Genomic DNA, 17512 nt, shown 5'->3' on the forward strand with positions numbered 1-17512 from the left:
CAGCACACACACACAACACACACACACACACACACACACACACACACACACACACCACACACACCACACACAACACACACACAACACAACAACACACACACACACACACACACACACGTACCAACCACACTACCATACCATATCCAACCACACCACACACATACATATAACTACATCACCCGTATCAACCACACACACACACCATATCAACCCACACACACACATCCATACAAACGCCACACACCATACCATCTCAATACATACACCCTAGCACCTATCAAACGCAAAACTCACACACACCATATCAACGACACACACACACAAATACCACACATACATTCAACTACAATACACACCATATGCAACCCACAACAACATATCAACTGTGTGTGGTTGATATGGAATGTGTGTGTGTGTGGTTGATATGGTTGATATGGTGTGTATGTGTGTGGTTGATATGGAATGTGTGGTTGATATGGTTGATATGGTGTGTATGTGTGTGGTTGATATGGAATGTGTGTGTGTGGTTGATATGGTGTGTATGCGTTGGGGGATGGGGAGCAAGAAGCAGGTGATACACTACATGGCTCGTCGAACATTTCATTGGTCACCCTTTTGCTGGTCCCCCCTTTGCTGCTATGGACCTCGCTTTGTGCACAGGGTCTTTGTCATGCTGAAACAGGAAAGGACCTTCCCCAAATTGTTGCCACAAAGTTGGAAGCACAGACTCGTCTAGAATGTCATTGTATGCTGTAGCGTGAAGATTTCCCTTCACTGGAACTGAGGTGCCTAGCCCGAACCATGAAAAACAGCCCAGACCATTATTCCTCCGCCACCAAACTTTACAGTTGGCACTATACATTCGGGCAGGTAGCGTTTTCCTGGCATCCGCCAAACCCAGGTTCATCTGTCGGATTGATAGATGTGGAAGCATGATTCATCATTCCAGAAAACGCATATCCACTGTTCCAGAGTCCAATGGTCTTGAGCTTTACACTACTCCAGCCAACGCTTGGCATTGCGCATGGTGATCTTAGGATTGTGCGGCTGCTCGGCCATGGAAATCCATTTCATGAAGCTTCCGACAAACAGTTATTGTGCTGACGTTGCTTCCAGGGGCAGTTTGGAACTCAGTAGTGAATGTTGCAAGCGAGGACAGACAATTTTTACGCGCTACACGCTTCAGCACTCGGCAGTCCCATTCTGTGAGCTTGTGTGGCCTACCACTTCGCAGCTGAGCCGTTGATGCTCCTAGACGTTTCCACTTCACCATAGCAACACTAACCAGTTGACCGGGGCAGCTCTAGCAGGGCAGAAATTTGACGAACTGACTTGGATAGGTGGCATCCTATGACGGTGCCACGTTGAAAGTCACTGAGCTCTTTAGTACAAGCCATTCTACTGCCAATGTTTGTACATGGAGATTGCATAGATGTGTGCTCAATTTAATACACCTGTCAGCAACATGTATGGCTGAACTAGCCGAATCCACTAATTTGAAGGAGTGTCCACATACTTTTGACCACGTAGTGTATGAGGATACAGCTATGAGTGTCCAAAAGAGCGAAGGAATGTGAGGGAATGTGTGTGTGTGTTTGTGTGTATGTATACAGAAACCATAGGTCTATGCATACCCTCTTCTCTCAGCCAGTGCTAAATAGAGAATAGTGTTGTTACAATGTGGATGCAATGATAGACTGCAGAGGAGATGTGAGGACACACAAACAGGCGGAAAGATTGCCCCTCAGAGCCAAACTGGCAGCCGGCCCAGTAGCTGGGCCTGAGACTCCTGCTGTCCATAAGACACCAAAGAGTGTCGGCTGGCTCAGCTGGGTCTTTGGTGGAAAAAGAAAACGATGCATCTACCTGATAACAAAGACAAATTGGTAAGGAACATGTTATTTATTAATTCTATAGAGAAACTTTAGTGGATTCATCTTTTTCTCTGTGGCTTTATTTACGTTGCTGTTATATTCTTCCTCAGATTGTCTGCGCAGGTACGTCCTGTGCCTGCTCCTCGCACTCGCCCTGAGGTGCGTGTCACCAGTCCGGTGCCACCTGTGCCGGCCCCACGCATCAGGCCTCCAGTGCCAGGCGATGGTCCCCGGTCCGGAGCTTCCGGCGACGGTCCCCGGTCCGGAGCTTCCGGCGACGGTCCCCGGTCCGGAGCTTCCGGCGACCTGCGCCGATGCCCAGTCTAAGCACGGCGTCCAGTCCAGCTCCAAGGCCAGAGTCTTCTTCTGCGTTGGTGTCCAGGCACAGCGTCCAGTCCCGCTCCATGGCGGGAGCCTTCCCCTGCGCCGATGCCCAGTCCAGGCACGGCTTCCGGTCCAGCTCCATGGCCGGAGCCTTCTCCTGCGCCGGTGCTCAGTCCAGATACGGCGTCCAGTCCTGCTCCATGGCAGGAGCCTTCCTCTGCACTGATGTCCAGTCCAGATCTGGTGTCCCACCCGCTCCATGGCAGGAGCCTTCCTTGATAACGAGGTCCAGTCCAGGCACAGTGTTCAGCCCGGGTCCATGGCTGGATCCACGGAAAGAGCGGGTTCTTCGGCCCGCACCAGAGCCGCCACCAAAGATGGTGGATCCGCGAGTTGAGCGGGTTCTTCGTCCCGGACCAGAGCCGCCACCAAAGATGGTGGATCCGCGAGTTGAGCGGGTTCTTCGTCCCGCACCAGAGCCGCCGATGCTGGCGGATCCGCCAGCTGAGTGGGGGCTATGACCTGCACCAGAGCCCCCACCGACACTAATCAACCCCCCTACCCTCCCCATTTGTTTCAGGTTTTGCGGCCGGAGTCCGCACCTTTGGGGGAGGGGGGGTACTGTCACGCCCTGACCATAGAGAGCTTTTGTTTTTCTATGGTAAAGTAGGTCAGGGTGTGACTGGGGGGTTTTCTAGTTATTATTTTCTATGTGGGGTTCTAGTTTTTCTATGTTGGTGTTTGGTATGATTCCCAATTAGAGGCAGCTGGCTATCATTGTCTCTTATTGGGGATCATATTTAAGTAGCATTTTTCCACCTGTATTTTATGGGATATTGTTTTGAGTTGTTTTGACTATGTAGCACCTCTGTAGTCACGGTTCGTTGTTAGTTTATTGTTTATTTTGTTTTGCTAAGTTTCACTTTCTAATAAATTATGTGGAACTCAACATCCGCTGCGCCTTGGTCTGATAATTATTCCAGTGAACGTGACACTTCCTTGCTGATCGTCAATGGCTACCTGTCCCTCAAAGCCCTAAATTGTCATCAGACCTACCTACCTGTCAGATCTACTCTCCCCCTATGAACCTCCACGCATACGTCAAGGCATGCCAAATTGTTTCATGAACTCAAGACCCGACGCCAAACAATGTAGGACCGTGCCTTTTCCTCTCACGACCCACATCTTTGGAACTCCCTTCCTGACATTCTCAGGGCTGTTCAGACTGTTGGGGCTTTTAAAGCAGTCCTTAAGACTCATCTTTATCGGCTGAACTACACTTCCTCCTAGACTTTGATTGTTATTTTTATGATATGGTTATACACTGAGTATAGCAAACAAACATTAGGAAGACCTTCCTAATATTGAGTTGTCCCCACCCCCCTTTTGCTCTCAGAACAGCCTCAATTCATCAGGGCATGGACTCTACAAGGTGTCGAAAGCATTCCACAGGGATGCTGGCCCATGTTGACTCCAATGCTTCCCACAGTTGTGTCAAGTTGGCTGGATGTCCTTTAAGTGGTGGACCATTCTTGATACACACAGGAAACTGTTGAGCATGAAAAATCCAGCAGCGTTGTAGTTCTTTACATAAACCGGTGCACCTGGCACCAACTACCATACCCGATCAAAGGCACTTAAATCTTTTGTCTTGCACATTCACCCTCTGAATGGCACATATACACAATCCATGTCTCAATTATCTCAAGGCTTAAAAATCCTTTAACCTGCCTCCTCTCCTTCATCTACACGGATGGAAGTAGATTTAACAAGTGACATCAATAAGGGATCATAGCATTCACCTGGTTAGTCTTCTTCCAATAACAGCAAGTATATTGGGCAGATGCTCTACAAAATGCACTCTGATTCGACCATCACAACAGCTCCAACTCCAAAGATGCCTAGGCCACTCCCTGGCCAACTACCTCCCACACACTCAGACCTCATGGCACCAATGGCTGTTTAATTTGATTGTGTTGGCACTCTACCCTACTGAGGTATGATTCTGTACAATCCTTCCAAGTACATACATTTTATTAGCTGTTCTTTTACTTAGTATAACACATGGCTAAAGTAGCAGTGATATAAATAATTGTATTTTTGTCCCGCAGGCCATTTGTCCAGAGTGGATTTTCCCACATCCATAAATGGATTTTTCAGCATTTTAAAAGACAAAAAAATAAGAATATTTCAGAACATTGCCTAAGGCGGATGCCGTGCAGGTGTTTGTACACATGCATATACACACACTCTCATTCAAATGCACATATGTGCACATACACACACACATGTAAATAGTGCCATACATGCACTCAAACAAATTCAGTTGGCCTTGCTGTTATGATTTTTGTTGTCCTTGATGTCTTTTGTTTTTTGCATTGTTGTTTTCTGTTTTCCTTTGTATTTTTTCTCTTTTGTTCATTTTGTATCTTATTTTCTAGGGAAGGGGATTTAAAAAAAAATTTTTATTATAGGGGGGAATCAAGGATGGTAGAGGGGAAGCTCGCGGGGAAGTTTGGGGGAATCTTGAAGGGCTGGTGGCCTGGCGTTTGGGAGCTTGGGCCGGTGGCTGATGGATTGCTGGTTCGTGTCCCCGTTTTTGATCTTGTGGGAGATCTGTCGACGTGCCCTTGAGCAGGGCATTGACCCTGGTTGCTTCTGTGTGTCGCCCTGGAGGGAGTCTGTTAGATGACTAATGTGATGTAGTTGTTGAGAGGCTTCACTGTGTAACGGATGTGAAATGGCTAGCTAGTTAGCGGGTACGCGCTAGTAGCGTTTCAATCAGTTACGTCACTTGCTCTGAAACCTATTAGTAGTGGTGCCCTGCTCTGCAAGGGCCGCGGCTTTTGTGGAGCGATGGGTAACGACGCTTCGTGGTGGTCAGTTGTTGATGTGTGCAGAGGGTCCCTGGTTCGCGCCGTGTCGGGGCGAGGGGACGCCGTAAAGTTATACTGTTACATTGATGCTGTTGACCAAAGTAACAGTAATACTTTAAACCGTCGGGGCGAGGGGACGGTTTAAAGTTATACTGTTACATTGATGCTGTTGACCGGATCACTGGTTGCTGCGAAAAGGAGGAGGTTGAAAGGGGGTGAGTGTAACGGATGTGAAATGGCAGCTAGTTAGCGGGACGCGCTAGTAGCGTTTAATCAGTTACGTCACTTGCTCTGAAACCTATTAGTAGTGTTGCCCCTTGCTCTGCAAGGGCCGCGGCTTTTGTGGAGCGATGGGTAACGACGCTTCGTGGGTGTCAGTTGTTGATGTGTGCAGAGGGTCCCTGGTTCGCGCCCGTGTCGGGGCGAGGGGACGGTTTAAAGTTATACTGTTACAACTGCAAGTATATTGTATATTTTAAATATTCCCCAAAAAAATGTAAAGAACATTTCAGAATTTAAAAAATTATTTGGTGACAGTGAATAAAAAAACTCAAGCATATCCCTCTCTCTGTCATGTTCACATTGTTTTGATATGTGTTCTATCATAATTTACATGCCCATTGCGTGTGCATTACTATACATTACATACTGTACAGATCAGTGTATTTTATACATATCTTTTAAAAATATATTTAAAAACAACTAGCACTTCCCAAATGTAAACATTATTTTTTGTTTGGGGACAGACAGGCAGACACTGTAACTTTTTGCTCATATAAATTATAAAGTTACAAACCATACTAATTTGTATTAAGGCCTTCTCATTCAGATTCCCATTAACCAACAGAGGGAGACCTAAATTTAATTTCACAATTTTCCATGTGTGTGGTCATTGCTTTTTCCCCTTTCAGAATAGAGACACCAATAAATAATTTTTCACTACTTTTAGATCGATCTGTCTGTGGTATAGCAGACCACCTTAAAAAACACACGCACGCACGCACAAACACACACAACATTGACACACGCACACACTTCAGGTTGTTAGATGCGCCGGTCGACCTTAAAAAAAATCCCTGTTTCTGTTACTTCCGTGTTTAGCGTTCTAGACAATTTTCGTTTCGGAACAGCAACATGGCGCAGCTGAAAACAAAACGTTCCTGTAAACTGTTATGTCAAACAAATTCACCTTCATGTAAATTATCATGTAGTCAGCTTTTCCAACCCCTCCTCTCAATAATATTAGTTAGCTCCATCGCAAGTTCTGCTGTAGCAGAAACAGAGACAGGCGTCCTGACAATAACAGATGCTAACTGGACGGTCACTATGGATGGCGAGTGGATGATAAAGTTGTGAGTACAGTACGAAGTCGGAGTGATGATCTGATGTATGCATGTTTGGCGGAAGAAGAAAACGGGAGGGGGGAAGGAGGAGATATATAATTGAAGCTATTAAGTGCCGAATAAGATTTTAGAGTAAAACTTTTTGTCTAGGTCCAGAGTGAGCGTATTCTATTCCAATAATTCAGCTGTTTCATGTTGAAGGTGATGGAACATTGCATGTGAAACTATGCTATCTTCAACCTATATAGATCATGCCAACGTATTTTCCTGACGTTGAAAATAAGTATTTTCTGGACGTTGAAACAAGGTTAATTTTCAGTTCTGAACGAAATGCTGGAAGGGGGGCCTGGGTGAAAACATTTGGGAACCCCAACCCCTGCTCTACTGTACTGAACTATACTTTGCTGTCCAAATAGTGAATCATAGACATCTATGATTGATTCAGATTTGGTTTTTAGAACACCTGACTTGTGCCCTGAACACCACTCACCTGTAGAATGTCCATAATGTCCATAGATAAATGTGTGTGTGTATAGTGTTGCTCCCTGGTGCCCGGCATGTGCCCAGCTGAAGGAGCAGTGGGAGAGATTCTCCAGCCTGGCAGCAGCCATGGGGGTTTCTGTAGGAGAAGTGGACGTCACTGAACAGCCTGGTATGGGAATATTATGAAGTTGATCCTGTTGGCTCTTACTGTCCTCTATTGTCTTCTCCCCGCTGTGTGAGATTCAATGCCATACCGAGTCTCCTTCTAACCACCCATCTCTCCTTTCTCTCGTGTGTGTGTGTGTTTCTTTTCTTTCAGGTCTCAGTGGACGGTTTTTGGTTACCACACTGCCAACCATTTTCCAGTTAGTATCTCAGTTAACCTCTGACCCTGTCCTTTGATCCATGACCTCTAACCTTTCTAACTCTGTATACAGTATTTATCTGTGTGTGTATTCTACAGTGTAAAGGAGGGTAGCGTGAGGAGGTATGTGTCTGTCCGTGAGGCGGAGGAGTTCCATGCATATGTCTCTAACAGGAGGTGGGAGGAGGTGGAACCACTGCCTTCATGGAAGTCTCCTACTTCTCCTCTGTAAATATACACACCATATACAATACCAGTCGAAAGTTTGGACACACCTACTCATTCCAGGGTTTTTACTATTTTAAAAAACAAAACTATTTTCTACATTGTAGAATAATAGTGAAGATATCAAAACTATGAAATAACACATGGAATTATGTAGAAACCAAAACAGTGTTAAACATATCAAAATATATTTTATATTTGAGATTATTCAAAGTAGCCACCCTTTGCCTTGATGACAACTTTGCACAATCTTGGCATTCTCTCAACCAGCATCATGAGGAATGCTTTTCCAACAGTCTTGAAGGAGTTCCCACATATGCTGAGCGCTTGTTGGCTGCTTTTCCTTCACTCTGCGGTCCGACTCAACCATCTCAATTGGGTTGAGGTCGGGTGATTGTGGAGGCCAGGTCATCTGATGCAGCACACCATCACTCTCCTTCTTGGTAAAATAGCCCTTACACAGCCTGGAGGTGTGCTTTGGGTCATTTTCCTGTTGAAAAACATATGATAGTCCCACGAAGTGCAAACCAGATGGGATGGGTTATCGCTGCAGAATGCTGTGGTAGCCATGCTGGTCAAGTGTGCATTGAATTCTAAATAAATCACAGACAGTGTCACCAGCAAAGCACCCCCACACCATCACACCTCCATGTTTCACGGTGGGAACCACACATGCAGAGATCATCCGTTCACCTACTCTGCATCTCACAAAGACACGGCGGTTGGAACCAAACATCTCAAATTTGGACTCAGACCAAAGGACAGATTTCCACCGGTCTAATGTCCAATCCTCGTGTTTCTTGGCCCGTTTCTTGGTCTTCTCTTCTTATTATTGGTATCCTTTAGTAGTGGTTTCTTTGCAGAAATTTGACCATGAAGGCCTGATTCAATCAGTCTCCTCTGAACAGTTGATGTTGAGATGTGTCTGTTACCAGGGTTGGGTAGGTTACTATCTAAATGTAATCTGTTACAGTTACTAGTTACCTGTCCAAAATTGTAATCAGTAACATAACTTTTGGATTACCCAAACTCAGTAACGTAATCTAATTACATTCCGTTACTTTTAGATTTATTTCCCCTTAAGAGGCATTAGAAGACAAAAATGTATGTTACCAATTGAATGACATCTATTGCAGGATGAATCAATGTTAAGGTTTACATAGCTGGCCATATATAGATGTTAAAATTTACTTTAAGGGTTGGTTTACATTTACAATGTTTACAAACACTGGGATAAAACAAGCTTATATTTTGGGTTCTGATGGAGTATGACAGTTGAACAAAGCTCATGAAGGATTTATAAGTTATACAGTTGAAGTCGGAAGTTTACATACACCTTAGCCAAATACATATAAACTCAGTTTTTCACAATTCCTGACATTTAATCCTAGTAAGAATTCCCTGTCTTAGGTCAGGTAGGATCACCACTTTATTTTAATAATGTGAAATGTCAGAATAATAGTAGAAAGAATGATTTATTTCAGCTTTTATTTCTTTCATCACATTCCCAGCGGGTCAGAAGTTTACATACACTCAATTAGTATTTGATAGCATTGCCTTTAAATTGTTCAACTTGGGTCAAACGTTTCAGGTAGCCTTCCACAAGCTTCCCACAATAAGTTGGGTGAATTTTGGCCCATTCCTCCTGACAGAGCTGGTGTAACTGAGTCAGGTTTGTAGGCCTCCTTGCTCGCACACGCTTTTTCAGTTCTGCCCACAAATGTTCTATGGGATTGAGGTCAGGGCTTTGTGATGGCCACTGCAATACCTTGACTTTGTTGTCCTTAAGCCATTTTGCCACAACTTTGGGGTCATTGTCCATTTGGAAGACCCATTTGCGACCAAGCTTTAACTTCCTGACTGATGTCTTGAGATGTTGCTTCAATATATCCACATACTTTTCCTCCCTCATGATGCCATCTATTTTGTGAAGTGCACCAGTCCCTCCTGCAGCAAAGCACCCCCACAACATGATGCTGCCACCCCCATGCTTCACTGTTGGGATGGTGTTCTTCGGCTTGCAAGCATCCCCATTTTTCCTCCAAACATAACAATGGTCATTATGGCCAAACAGTTCTATTTTTGTTTCATCAGACCAGAGGACATTTCTCCAAAAAGTACTATCTTTGTCCCCATGTGCAGTTGCAAACCGTAGTCTGGCTTTTTTATGGCGGCTTTGGAGCAGTGGCTTCTTCCTTGTTGAGCGGCATTTCAGGTTATGTCGATATAGAACTCATTTTACTGTGGATATAGATACTTTTTTACCCGTTTCCTCTAGCATCTTCACAAGGTCATTTGCTGTTGTACTGGGAATGATTTGCACTTTTCGGACCAAAGTACATTCATCTCTAGGAGACAGAACGTGTCTCCTTCCTGAGCGGTATGATGGCTGCGTGGTCCCATGGTGTTTTTACTTGCGTACTATTGTTTGTACAGATGAACGTGGTACCTTCAGGCGTTTGGAAATTGCTCCTAAGGATGAACCAGACTTGTGGAGGTCTACAATTTATTTTCTGAGGTCTTGGCTGATTTCTTTTGATTTTCCCATGATGTCAAGCAAAGAGGCACTGAATTTGAAGGTAGGCCTTGAAATACATCCCACACCTCCAATTGACTCAAATGATGTCAATTAGCCTATCAGAAGCTTCTAAAGCCATGACATCATTTTCTGGAATTTTCTAAGCTGTTTAAAGGCACAGTCAACTTAGTGTATGTCAACTTCTGACCCACTGGAATTGTTATACAGTGAATTAAAAGTGAAATAATCTGTCTGTTAACAATTGTTGGAAAAATGTGTCATGCACAAAGTAGATTTCCTAACCGACTTGCCAAAACTATAGTTTGTTGACAAGAAATTTGTGAAGTGGTTGAAAAACAAGTTTTAATGACTCGAACCTAAGTATGTAAACTTCCGACTTCAACTGTATTCTTCAAGAGTCAATGGATATAATTTATAAATCCAGAAATGGATGTAGCAACTACATATTGCCCCTTTTAAGTCTATCAAAAGTGTGCAAGTTTGAGCATGTGTCCATTAGGTTAGATTGAGCAATAAAAGCCCCACTTTTATTCCATAGGCTGGGATCTGCACTATGCAGCTGTTGCAAGAGTGCTTTTTTCATTGGCTGTCCACTGGTTTCAAAAACAATGATTAATAGGCAGCTTAAACTTCTTGAATTCAACCATTATTGGGTTGAAATACACATTTAGATTTATGAACAGCCATCCACAACAACCGCAAATAGCTAAATGAGAGAGCAGCAGTGTGATTCACATCAATGCGCTATGTAGATATCAATAATAAGTGATATCGGTATCTTCGTAGACTACATCATTACTGTCATCTTTACCTCCAAGCGTTTATTCAAGTTGGATCATTTTTGGATGCCGACAGCAGTCGCACCATTGGAAGATATAGCTTGGACTGTAGCCTACAAAAGCCTATTCCTGCTCTTTTCCTGCGATCCAGCAAACACATTTGGTGTGTCATCACAGCGGTCTCTGACTTGTGGTCAGACTCACTCAGGTGGAACAAACTTAAACTTGTGCCTTTTTTCCATGCTGATTTGAGTGTGTCTTAGATTTATTTTCACAAACATATTTTCTGAATTTAAAAGTAATCATCTAGTTTTTCAAAAGTATCTATAATCTGATTTGAATATTTTTGCTGGTAGCATAACAGATTACATGTAATCCGTTACTCCCCAACCCTGTCTGTTACTTGAACTCTGTGAAGCATTTATTTGTGCTGCACTCTGAGGTGCAGATAACTCTAATGAACGTATCCTCTGCAGCAGAGGTAACTCTGGGTCTTCCTTTCCTGTGGCCGTCCTCATGAGAGCCAGTTTCATCATAGCGCTTAATGGTTTTTGCGACTGCACTTGAAGAAACTTTCAAAGTTCTCAACATTTCCCAGATTGACTGACCTTCATGTCTTAAAGTAATGAAGAGACTGTCGTTTCTTTTGCTATTTGAGCTGTCTTTGCCATAATATGGACTTGGTCTTTTACCAAATAGGGCTATCTTCTGTATACCACCCCTACCTTGTCAAAACACAACTGATTGGCTCAAACGCATTAAGAAGGAAAGAAATTCCACAAATTGACTTTTATTAAGGCACACCTGTTAATTAAAATGCATTCCAGGTGACTACCTCATGAAGCTGGTTGAGATAATGCCAAGAGTGTCCAAAGCTTTCATCAAGGCAAAGGGAGGCTACTTTGAAGAATCTCAAATATAAAATATATTTTGATTTGTTAACACTTTTTTGGTTACTACATGTGTTATTTCTACATGGTTACTACATGTGTTATTTCATCGTTTTGATGTCTTCACTATTATTGTACAATGTAGAAAATAGTAAATATAAAGAAAAACCCTGGAATGAGTAGATGTGTCTAAACTTTTGACTGGTACTGTATATTATACATAAATGTGGAATTTGTCTTCTCTTCTGTAAATATATTCTGACCTTACCTCTGACTTTATGGATTTCCTCCCTCCAGGATGAGCTGCATGGCCGGACTCTTCAGGCTTTCACTGTGGATCCGGGTAAGACCAAATCTCTCTCTCACACACACACACACACACACACACACACACACACACACACAGAGAGAAAATGGTGTAAAGGATCCACACTCACTCAGAATCGTGTGTGTGTGTGCGTGTGTAGTGGACTCATGGGTATCTGACGGTGGATTTGGGCATGCCGGTGTGGGGCTCCTACCTCTCCTTTGCCATGGCAACACTTGTCACTGGGCTGCTGATGGGACTGGTGAGTTACACACTAATAATAATTTCACTATATTATTGTATTACTACTAAACCATTAATAAACACAAAACACAATTTTTATGTCACACAAATGTTTTTGAAGGGTACTGAACATGTTGAGTATGTCATTGTTCTGAGAAAGATGCCAAATCGTCTCTCTCTTACAGCCTGCTAGAGTATGTAGACACACAAACACACACACTTCGATGAGTTTCTCTGCAGTGAAATGTGATCTTATGTAAGAGTGGGAGGATGGCTGCTATTTAAGGACTTGGTAGAGGAGACTGGAGAAGCAGCAGAAGGACAGATGTGTGGGATGCACTCAGCTACTCTTGTGTAACCAGCTGCATTCTACTTAGTTTGGAACTCAACTCCTGCCTACACTGACATTAACCTCTTAACTAATTTAAACTACCTTCATTCTAAACTAGATTATTAACTATAGTTGTCTTTATTTTAGTTTGACCCTGTCTAACTTCTCTGATCCTGTCTCAACTCTCCCCTCCACTCAACAGAGCTGCTTTAAACTCTTGTCTCTATCTCATTCTCTCTCTCTCTCTGTGTGTGTGTGTGTGTGTGTGTGTGTGTGTGTGTGTGTAGGTGCTGGTCCTGGTTGCAGATTGCCTCTGTCCTTCCCGACAGAAGCGGAAAGAGGAGAGAGCAGGTGAGAGGATGATCCCACAGAACAAAGCACGTTTGCACATACACAAAGACAGTGTGTTATTAGTGCTCTACAGCGTGTGTTTGTTTCGAGCAGTGTGTGTGAGTATGGCGGAGAAGAGGCAAGCGTCGGAGGCAGATGAGGGTGAGGGGTCTAACGAGGAGGAGCCAGAGACACTGAGACAGAGGAGAGGACAGGCAAAACGTACCTCCTAACCAGTGGTTGGAACCTAAATTATTTTCCAATCATATCGTTCTGAACAGAACCATAATTTTTTTCGTTACATTCCACTGTTTTCCGACCAGCAAAATAAAGTTCTGAACCAGTTCGAACCAAATAAAAGTAACAGTTTATATTGTTCCTTTTTAAACCTATGAAATTGTAAAAAAATAAATAAACATTAAATTACTTCACCAATCATGCAGTGCAGATAGAGCAGCTTAATATGGAGCAGGCAAGCTATAGCTCAGTGAGTTGTTTACATGCAGCTGAAATTTTGCGGGTGGAGGAGGAAGCTTGGCTTAAAGCGCTGGGCATCTTGTTATGACATGCATTATCTGAATTAGGCCCACAGAATTATACCTACGGAGGAGCGGCTTCTTTGGAGGAACTTTGAATGTCTTTGAACTTCAGAGATGTCTTAACATTGAACCAGAACTAGCTATAGCTAGCTAATGAGCTTGTGTGTGCAGAGCGGCACCAGAATTAAAAATACATCTTACCTTTTTGTAGTTAATAAATACAATGTGAAATGTGATAACTATAGTATCCTAACTAGCATTGAAAAAGTTAATCCATTCTTCTCTAATTAAAATTCTCTTTCCCTATCTTCTGAATCACGCTTGTAACGTCAGTAGGTTACAGCTATGCTTCGGGGGGTTCTGATTCTGCTCCTTGGAAAATGTAGTTATTTTCCGTTTTTCTGTTCTGTTCCCTGAACCGGTTCCAAGGGAAATGTTCCCTTCAGACAGGATGACAAAGACAACAATTTATGCTGAACAAAAAGAGTGATTTGGCTAATGATGGTCATGTGTTTTTACATGTGTATGGGGGGGGTCTGGAAGGTTTCACTTTTCTATTTTCGTCCACTTTTGTTTTCATCCATTTTTTTTTTATAACATTGTCCAATATTCTATGATTATCACAATATAAACTTTATTTTCTTCGATTTGAAATAGTTTTCTATTGTTAAGACTGCCACATGCACACATACCGTTTGAGCTAGTTATGATTCTATTATTGATGGATGACTATGATAATGACTGAGTGTTGTTGCCATGTGAGGAGGCCCCGCCATCCTTGATAATGGATAATTTAATCACCAAAATAAACATTTTTATACAAAGGCCTCTTTACTGTCTAGTTATGGTTCCCATCTCCTGTCTGTGCTGTGTGGACAGTGTTATCATATATAACAGTTGTGGGGTGAAGGGTCAGGGTTGCTTAAATGTGTGTGTGGTGTGTGTGTGTTGTGTGTGTGTGGTGTGTGTGTGTGTTGTGTGTGTGTGTGTGTGGGAGGGAGGGATTGAGTGGGAAGCAGGGCTGTGTAAACCTGGGGTTAATGATTGCTGGTGGTCAGATGATCAGAGAGGAAAGACTTGGGGGTGTCTGTGTGTGACAGCAGTCAGAGAGGACTATGTGTGTGTGGATCAAGTCGTGTTAGAGTTAGTCAGCCTGTATGTGTTATTTCGTATGTGGATCAAAGTGTGCATTTGTGTGTTAGTCTGTGTGTGTGTGTAGTCATGTCTGAGAAGTTAGTGTGTGTGGCTGACTATGAGTCTATGGCCAAGAGAGTTCTACCAAAAGCTGTGTTTGACTACTACTGCTCTGGAGCCGACCAGCAAGAGACCTTGGCAGATAACACTGCTGCTTTCTCCAGGTAACTAGCACATACACTTGCCTATGCGGAGTCTCCAGAAAACGCTAACATCCGGTTTTCAGGGATACAGTATTTTCAGCCTAACTTCCGTTTCCCCTGAAAAACGGAAGTGGGAACTTTTTACGCCTGCTACGTTAGGTTACACATACACAGACACACACTGCTGTTTTCTCCAGGTAACATGAACACGCACGTTCAATGTGGAGAATCAAACCTAGTTGTAACATTGCAACCAGACAACAAGGCTTCATACAACACTAGTGTAGAATACTGCAGCTCACTGCATCACACACACCGTTTACTTAAGATCTGCACAGATTATGTTCTCCATCATCATCTCATAGAATATGTTAGTGAGGTGAGTTAGAAGTGTTTTTAGGGTGTTTCAGTGCTGTTCACTGTTTATTTCCAGCTGTTTTAGGCAGACAATATCCTAGAAACCACCACAGTAGTTTAATAATTGACTCACCACCTCACTTCAACTCAAAGTCCTGTTCAACGTCTGACACAGCACTTGTTTACACCAGATCACTTCTCTGTGTGTATAGGTGGCGTTTGTTCCCTAGGGTACTGAGGGATGTGTCCAGCGTGGATCTGAGTGTTAGTGTTTTAGGTCAGCGAATCAGCATGCCTGTGTGTGTCGGGGCAACCGCAATGCAGAGGATGGCCCACCCTGACGGAGAGACGGCCACCGCCAGAGGTATGTGTGCGCGCACACACACACACACACACACACACACACTTCCAGCCTCTTGTGTATACTGTATGTGTGTAATAAAGCTCCATCTCCTAGCAACCAGAGCGGCAGGGACAGGGATGATGCTGAGTTCCTGGGCCACCTCTACCATAGAGGAAGTGAGGTCATCAGCTGGCGACGGCCTGCTCTGGATGCAGGTGGAGTACTGCTAGATATAGGTTTTGATTACATCACAGTTTACATCACCGGTCTGGTGAACATCTATGACCTATATATATAATCCGTACAGCTGTACATCTATAAGGACCGCGACCTCACCCTGTCATTGGTGCGCCGGGCTGAAGAGGCGGGGTATAAGGCCATCTTTGTTACCGTGGATACGCCCTACCTCGGAAAGAGACGAGACGACGTGCGCAACCGCTTTAAACTTCCCCCTCACCTGAAGTAGGAACCAAAAACACACTCATCACCACACCATATACACAGAAACATACTTCATCAAATAACATATTGTTTAAGCTTACCTCTTATTTGAGTGTGTGTGTGTGTGTGTGTGTGTGTGTGTGTGCGTGTGTAGGATGACTAACTTTGGTTCGGCAGAGCTGGCGTTCTCCAGTGCTGAGGGTTACGGTGAGGACAGTGGGCTGGCTATCTATGTCGCTCAGGCTATCGACCCTACTCTCTGCTGGGAACACATTGCTTGGCTGAAGAAAAACACACACCTCCCTGTGGTCGTCAAAGGTGTCCTGAGAGGTGACACACAACACACGCCACATAATGATAAGGCAGGTTTAAGTTTCATGGCAGAGAAGTAGTAACATGTCTATACATCTATATCTACCCTTCTTCCCTCCAGCTGAAGATGCGTTAGAAGCACTTATCCACGGTGTAGATGGGATCCTGGTATCTAACCACGGAGCAAGGCAGCTAGACGGGGTCCCAGCTACGGTGAGGGAGCCCAACACACACACTCTTCAGTAATATTTCACTTCTTGACCTGTGACATATGTTATGTGTGTAGCTGGATGTGCTGTCTGAGGTGGTGTCAGCAGTAGCAGGGAGGTGTGAGGTGTACCTTGACGGAGGGGTGAGGAGAGGGACAGACGTCCTGAAGGCCTTAGCTCTGGGGGCTACTGCTGTCTTCCTCGGACGGCCTGTACTCTGGGGGCTTGCCTGCCAGGTACCACTGTGTGTGTGTGCAGATAATGCAAGGACCATATGTGGTTGTTTTGCCTGCTGCTAAATAACTAAAATGTCAAAATGTGTGTTTGTAGGGGGAGCAGGGTGTCAGTGATGTTCTGGAGCTCATGAGAGATGAGCTACACCTGGCGATGGCCCTGGCAGGTAACCATGGATAATTAACCTACTCTGGCCATTTCCTCCTCACATTGCCTTTCCTCCTTGTCGACTAATTCTCAACCTCTCCTCTCCTTTATCTGAGTTCAGAGGTAAAGGTTGAACCTTGTGTTTTGTCTGCAGGATGTTGTTCGCTGGCAGAGGTTAACAGATCCCTCGTCAGAAGACCTGAATTCACCTCCAGAATCTGAAGAAGCCGATACACGCAAATTGGGTTTGAAGGCACCAGCCATGTAACACCTGGATAAATGAATTTAATCAATTAGTAAATCGTAGTAATTCTCACTGCTTTTCGATAGTTTCCAGAGCACTACGAATTGGATGTAAAATACTCATGACTGTCCGAAATGACTATCACCACCTGATGTAATTTGAAGCATCATTAAATCATGTTTCTTTCCAATATTACTGGTGTTGGGGTTTTACTAGCCTTGCGCATCCAAATCTCATCTCACTGAAGTCTCGGTTTACGAGATTAGGGTTTGACTAACTCTGCTGTATTGACAAAGTCACCAAACGAGGAGACTGAACTAATGGCAAAATATCAAGAGTCAATCTGATAAAACAGCTGAAGTGACTTCAGTAGACCAGCAGGTGTCACTAACAGCTTTGACACGTAAACCTTTTTGGTACAATTGGTTGCAATGTTGAAAA

At 43.9% G+C, this 17512-nt stretch overlaps 2 protein-coding genes across 4 annotated transcripts; both read left to right on the forward strand.

The window, feature by feature from the left end:
* The first annotated feature begins 6145 nt into the window (after positions 1–6145).
* On the forward strand, positions 6146–13802 carry LOC111963364 (thioredoxin-related transmembrane protein 1). Of its 2 annotated transcripts, XM_023986757.3 has the most exons (8): positions 6148–6426; positions 6954–7069; positions 7220–7265; positions 7364–7492; positions 11995–12040; positions 12165–12266; positions 12866–12929; positions 13023–13802. In XM_023986757.3, exons 1-8 carry the CDS (start codon positions 6209–6211, stop codon positions 13139–13141), a joined length of 840 nt encoding a protein of 279 aa, XP_023842525.1. In that variant the 5' UTR covers positions 6148–6208; the 3' UTR covers positions 13142–13802. The 2 variants fall into 2 exon arrangements, with proteins under 2 accessions (XP_023842526.1, XP_023842525.1); XM_023986758.2 differs by lacking the exon at positions 12165–12266 and having other exon boundaries at positions 6146–6426.
* Positions 13803–14509: 707 nt separating this feature from the next.
* On the forward strand, positions 14510–17266 carry hao1 (hydroxyacid oxidase (glycolate oxidase) 1). Of its 2 annotated transcripts, XM_023986760.3 has the most exons (9): positions 14510–14805; positions 15354–15505; positions 15599–15699; positions 15792–15946; positions 16080–16255; positions 16359–16450; positions 16524–16682; positions 16777–16846; positions 16982–17266. In XM_023986760.3, exons 1-9 carry the CDS (start codon positions 14669–14671, stop codon positions 17047–17049), a joined length of 1110 nt encoding a protein of 369 aa, XP_023842528.1. In that variant the 5' UTR covers positions 14510–14668; the 3' UTR covers positions 17050–17266. The 2 variants fall into 2 exon arrangements, with proteins under 2 accessions (XP_023842528.1, XP_023842527.1); XM_023986759.3 differs by lacking the exon at positions 16524–16682.
* The last annotated feature ends 246 nt before the right edge of the window (positions 17267–17512 follow it).

The sequence above is a fragment of the Salvelinus sp. IW2-2015 genome, linkage group LG4q.2 (genome assembly GCF_002910315.2).
Source record: "Salvelinus sp. IW2-2015 linkage group LG4q.2, ASM291031v2, whole genome shotgun sequence".
Taxonomy (NCBI): Eukaryota; Metazoa; Chordata; class Actinopteri; order Salmoniformes; family Salmonidae; genus Salvelinus; species Salvelinus sp. IW2-2015.

Excerpts from the sequence above, each read along its gene's own strand:
- hao1 (XM_023986760.3), top strand. The coding sequence starts at position 14,669 with ATGTCTGAGAAGTTAGTGTGTGTGGCTGACTATGAGTCTATGGCCAAG. Across the intron at positions 15,947-16,079 it reads AAACTTCCCCCTCACCTGAA|GATGACTAACTTTGGTTCGG; the intron begins GTAGGAACCAAA and ends GTGCGTGTGTAG. Across the intron at positions 16,451-16,523 it reads TAGACGGGGTCCCAGCTACG|CTGGATGTGCTGTCTGAGGT; the intron begins GTGAGGGAGCCC and ends TTATGTGTGTAG.
- LOC111963364 (XM_023986757.3), top strand. The coding sequence starts at position 6,209 with ATGGCGCAGCTGAAAACAAAACGTTCCTGTAAACTGTTATGTCAAACA. Across the intron at positions 7,266-7,363 it reads ACACTGCCAACCATTTTCCA|TGTAAAGGAGGGTAGCGTGA; the intron begins GTTAGTATCTCA and ends TGTATTCTACAG. Across the intron at positions 12,267-12,865 it reads CTGGGCTGCTGATGGGACTG|GTGCTGGTCCTGGTTGCAGA; the intron begins GTGAGTTACACA and ends GTGTGTGTGTAG.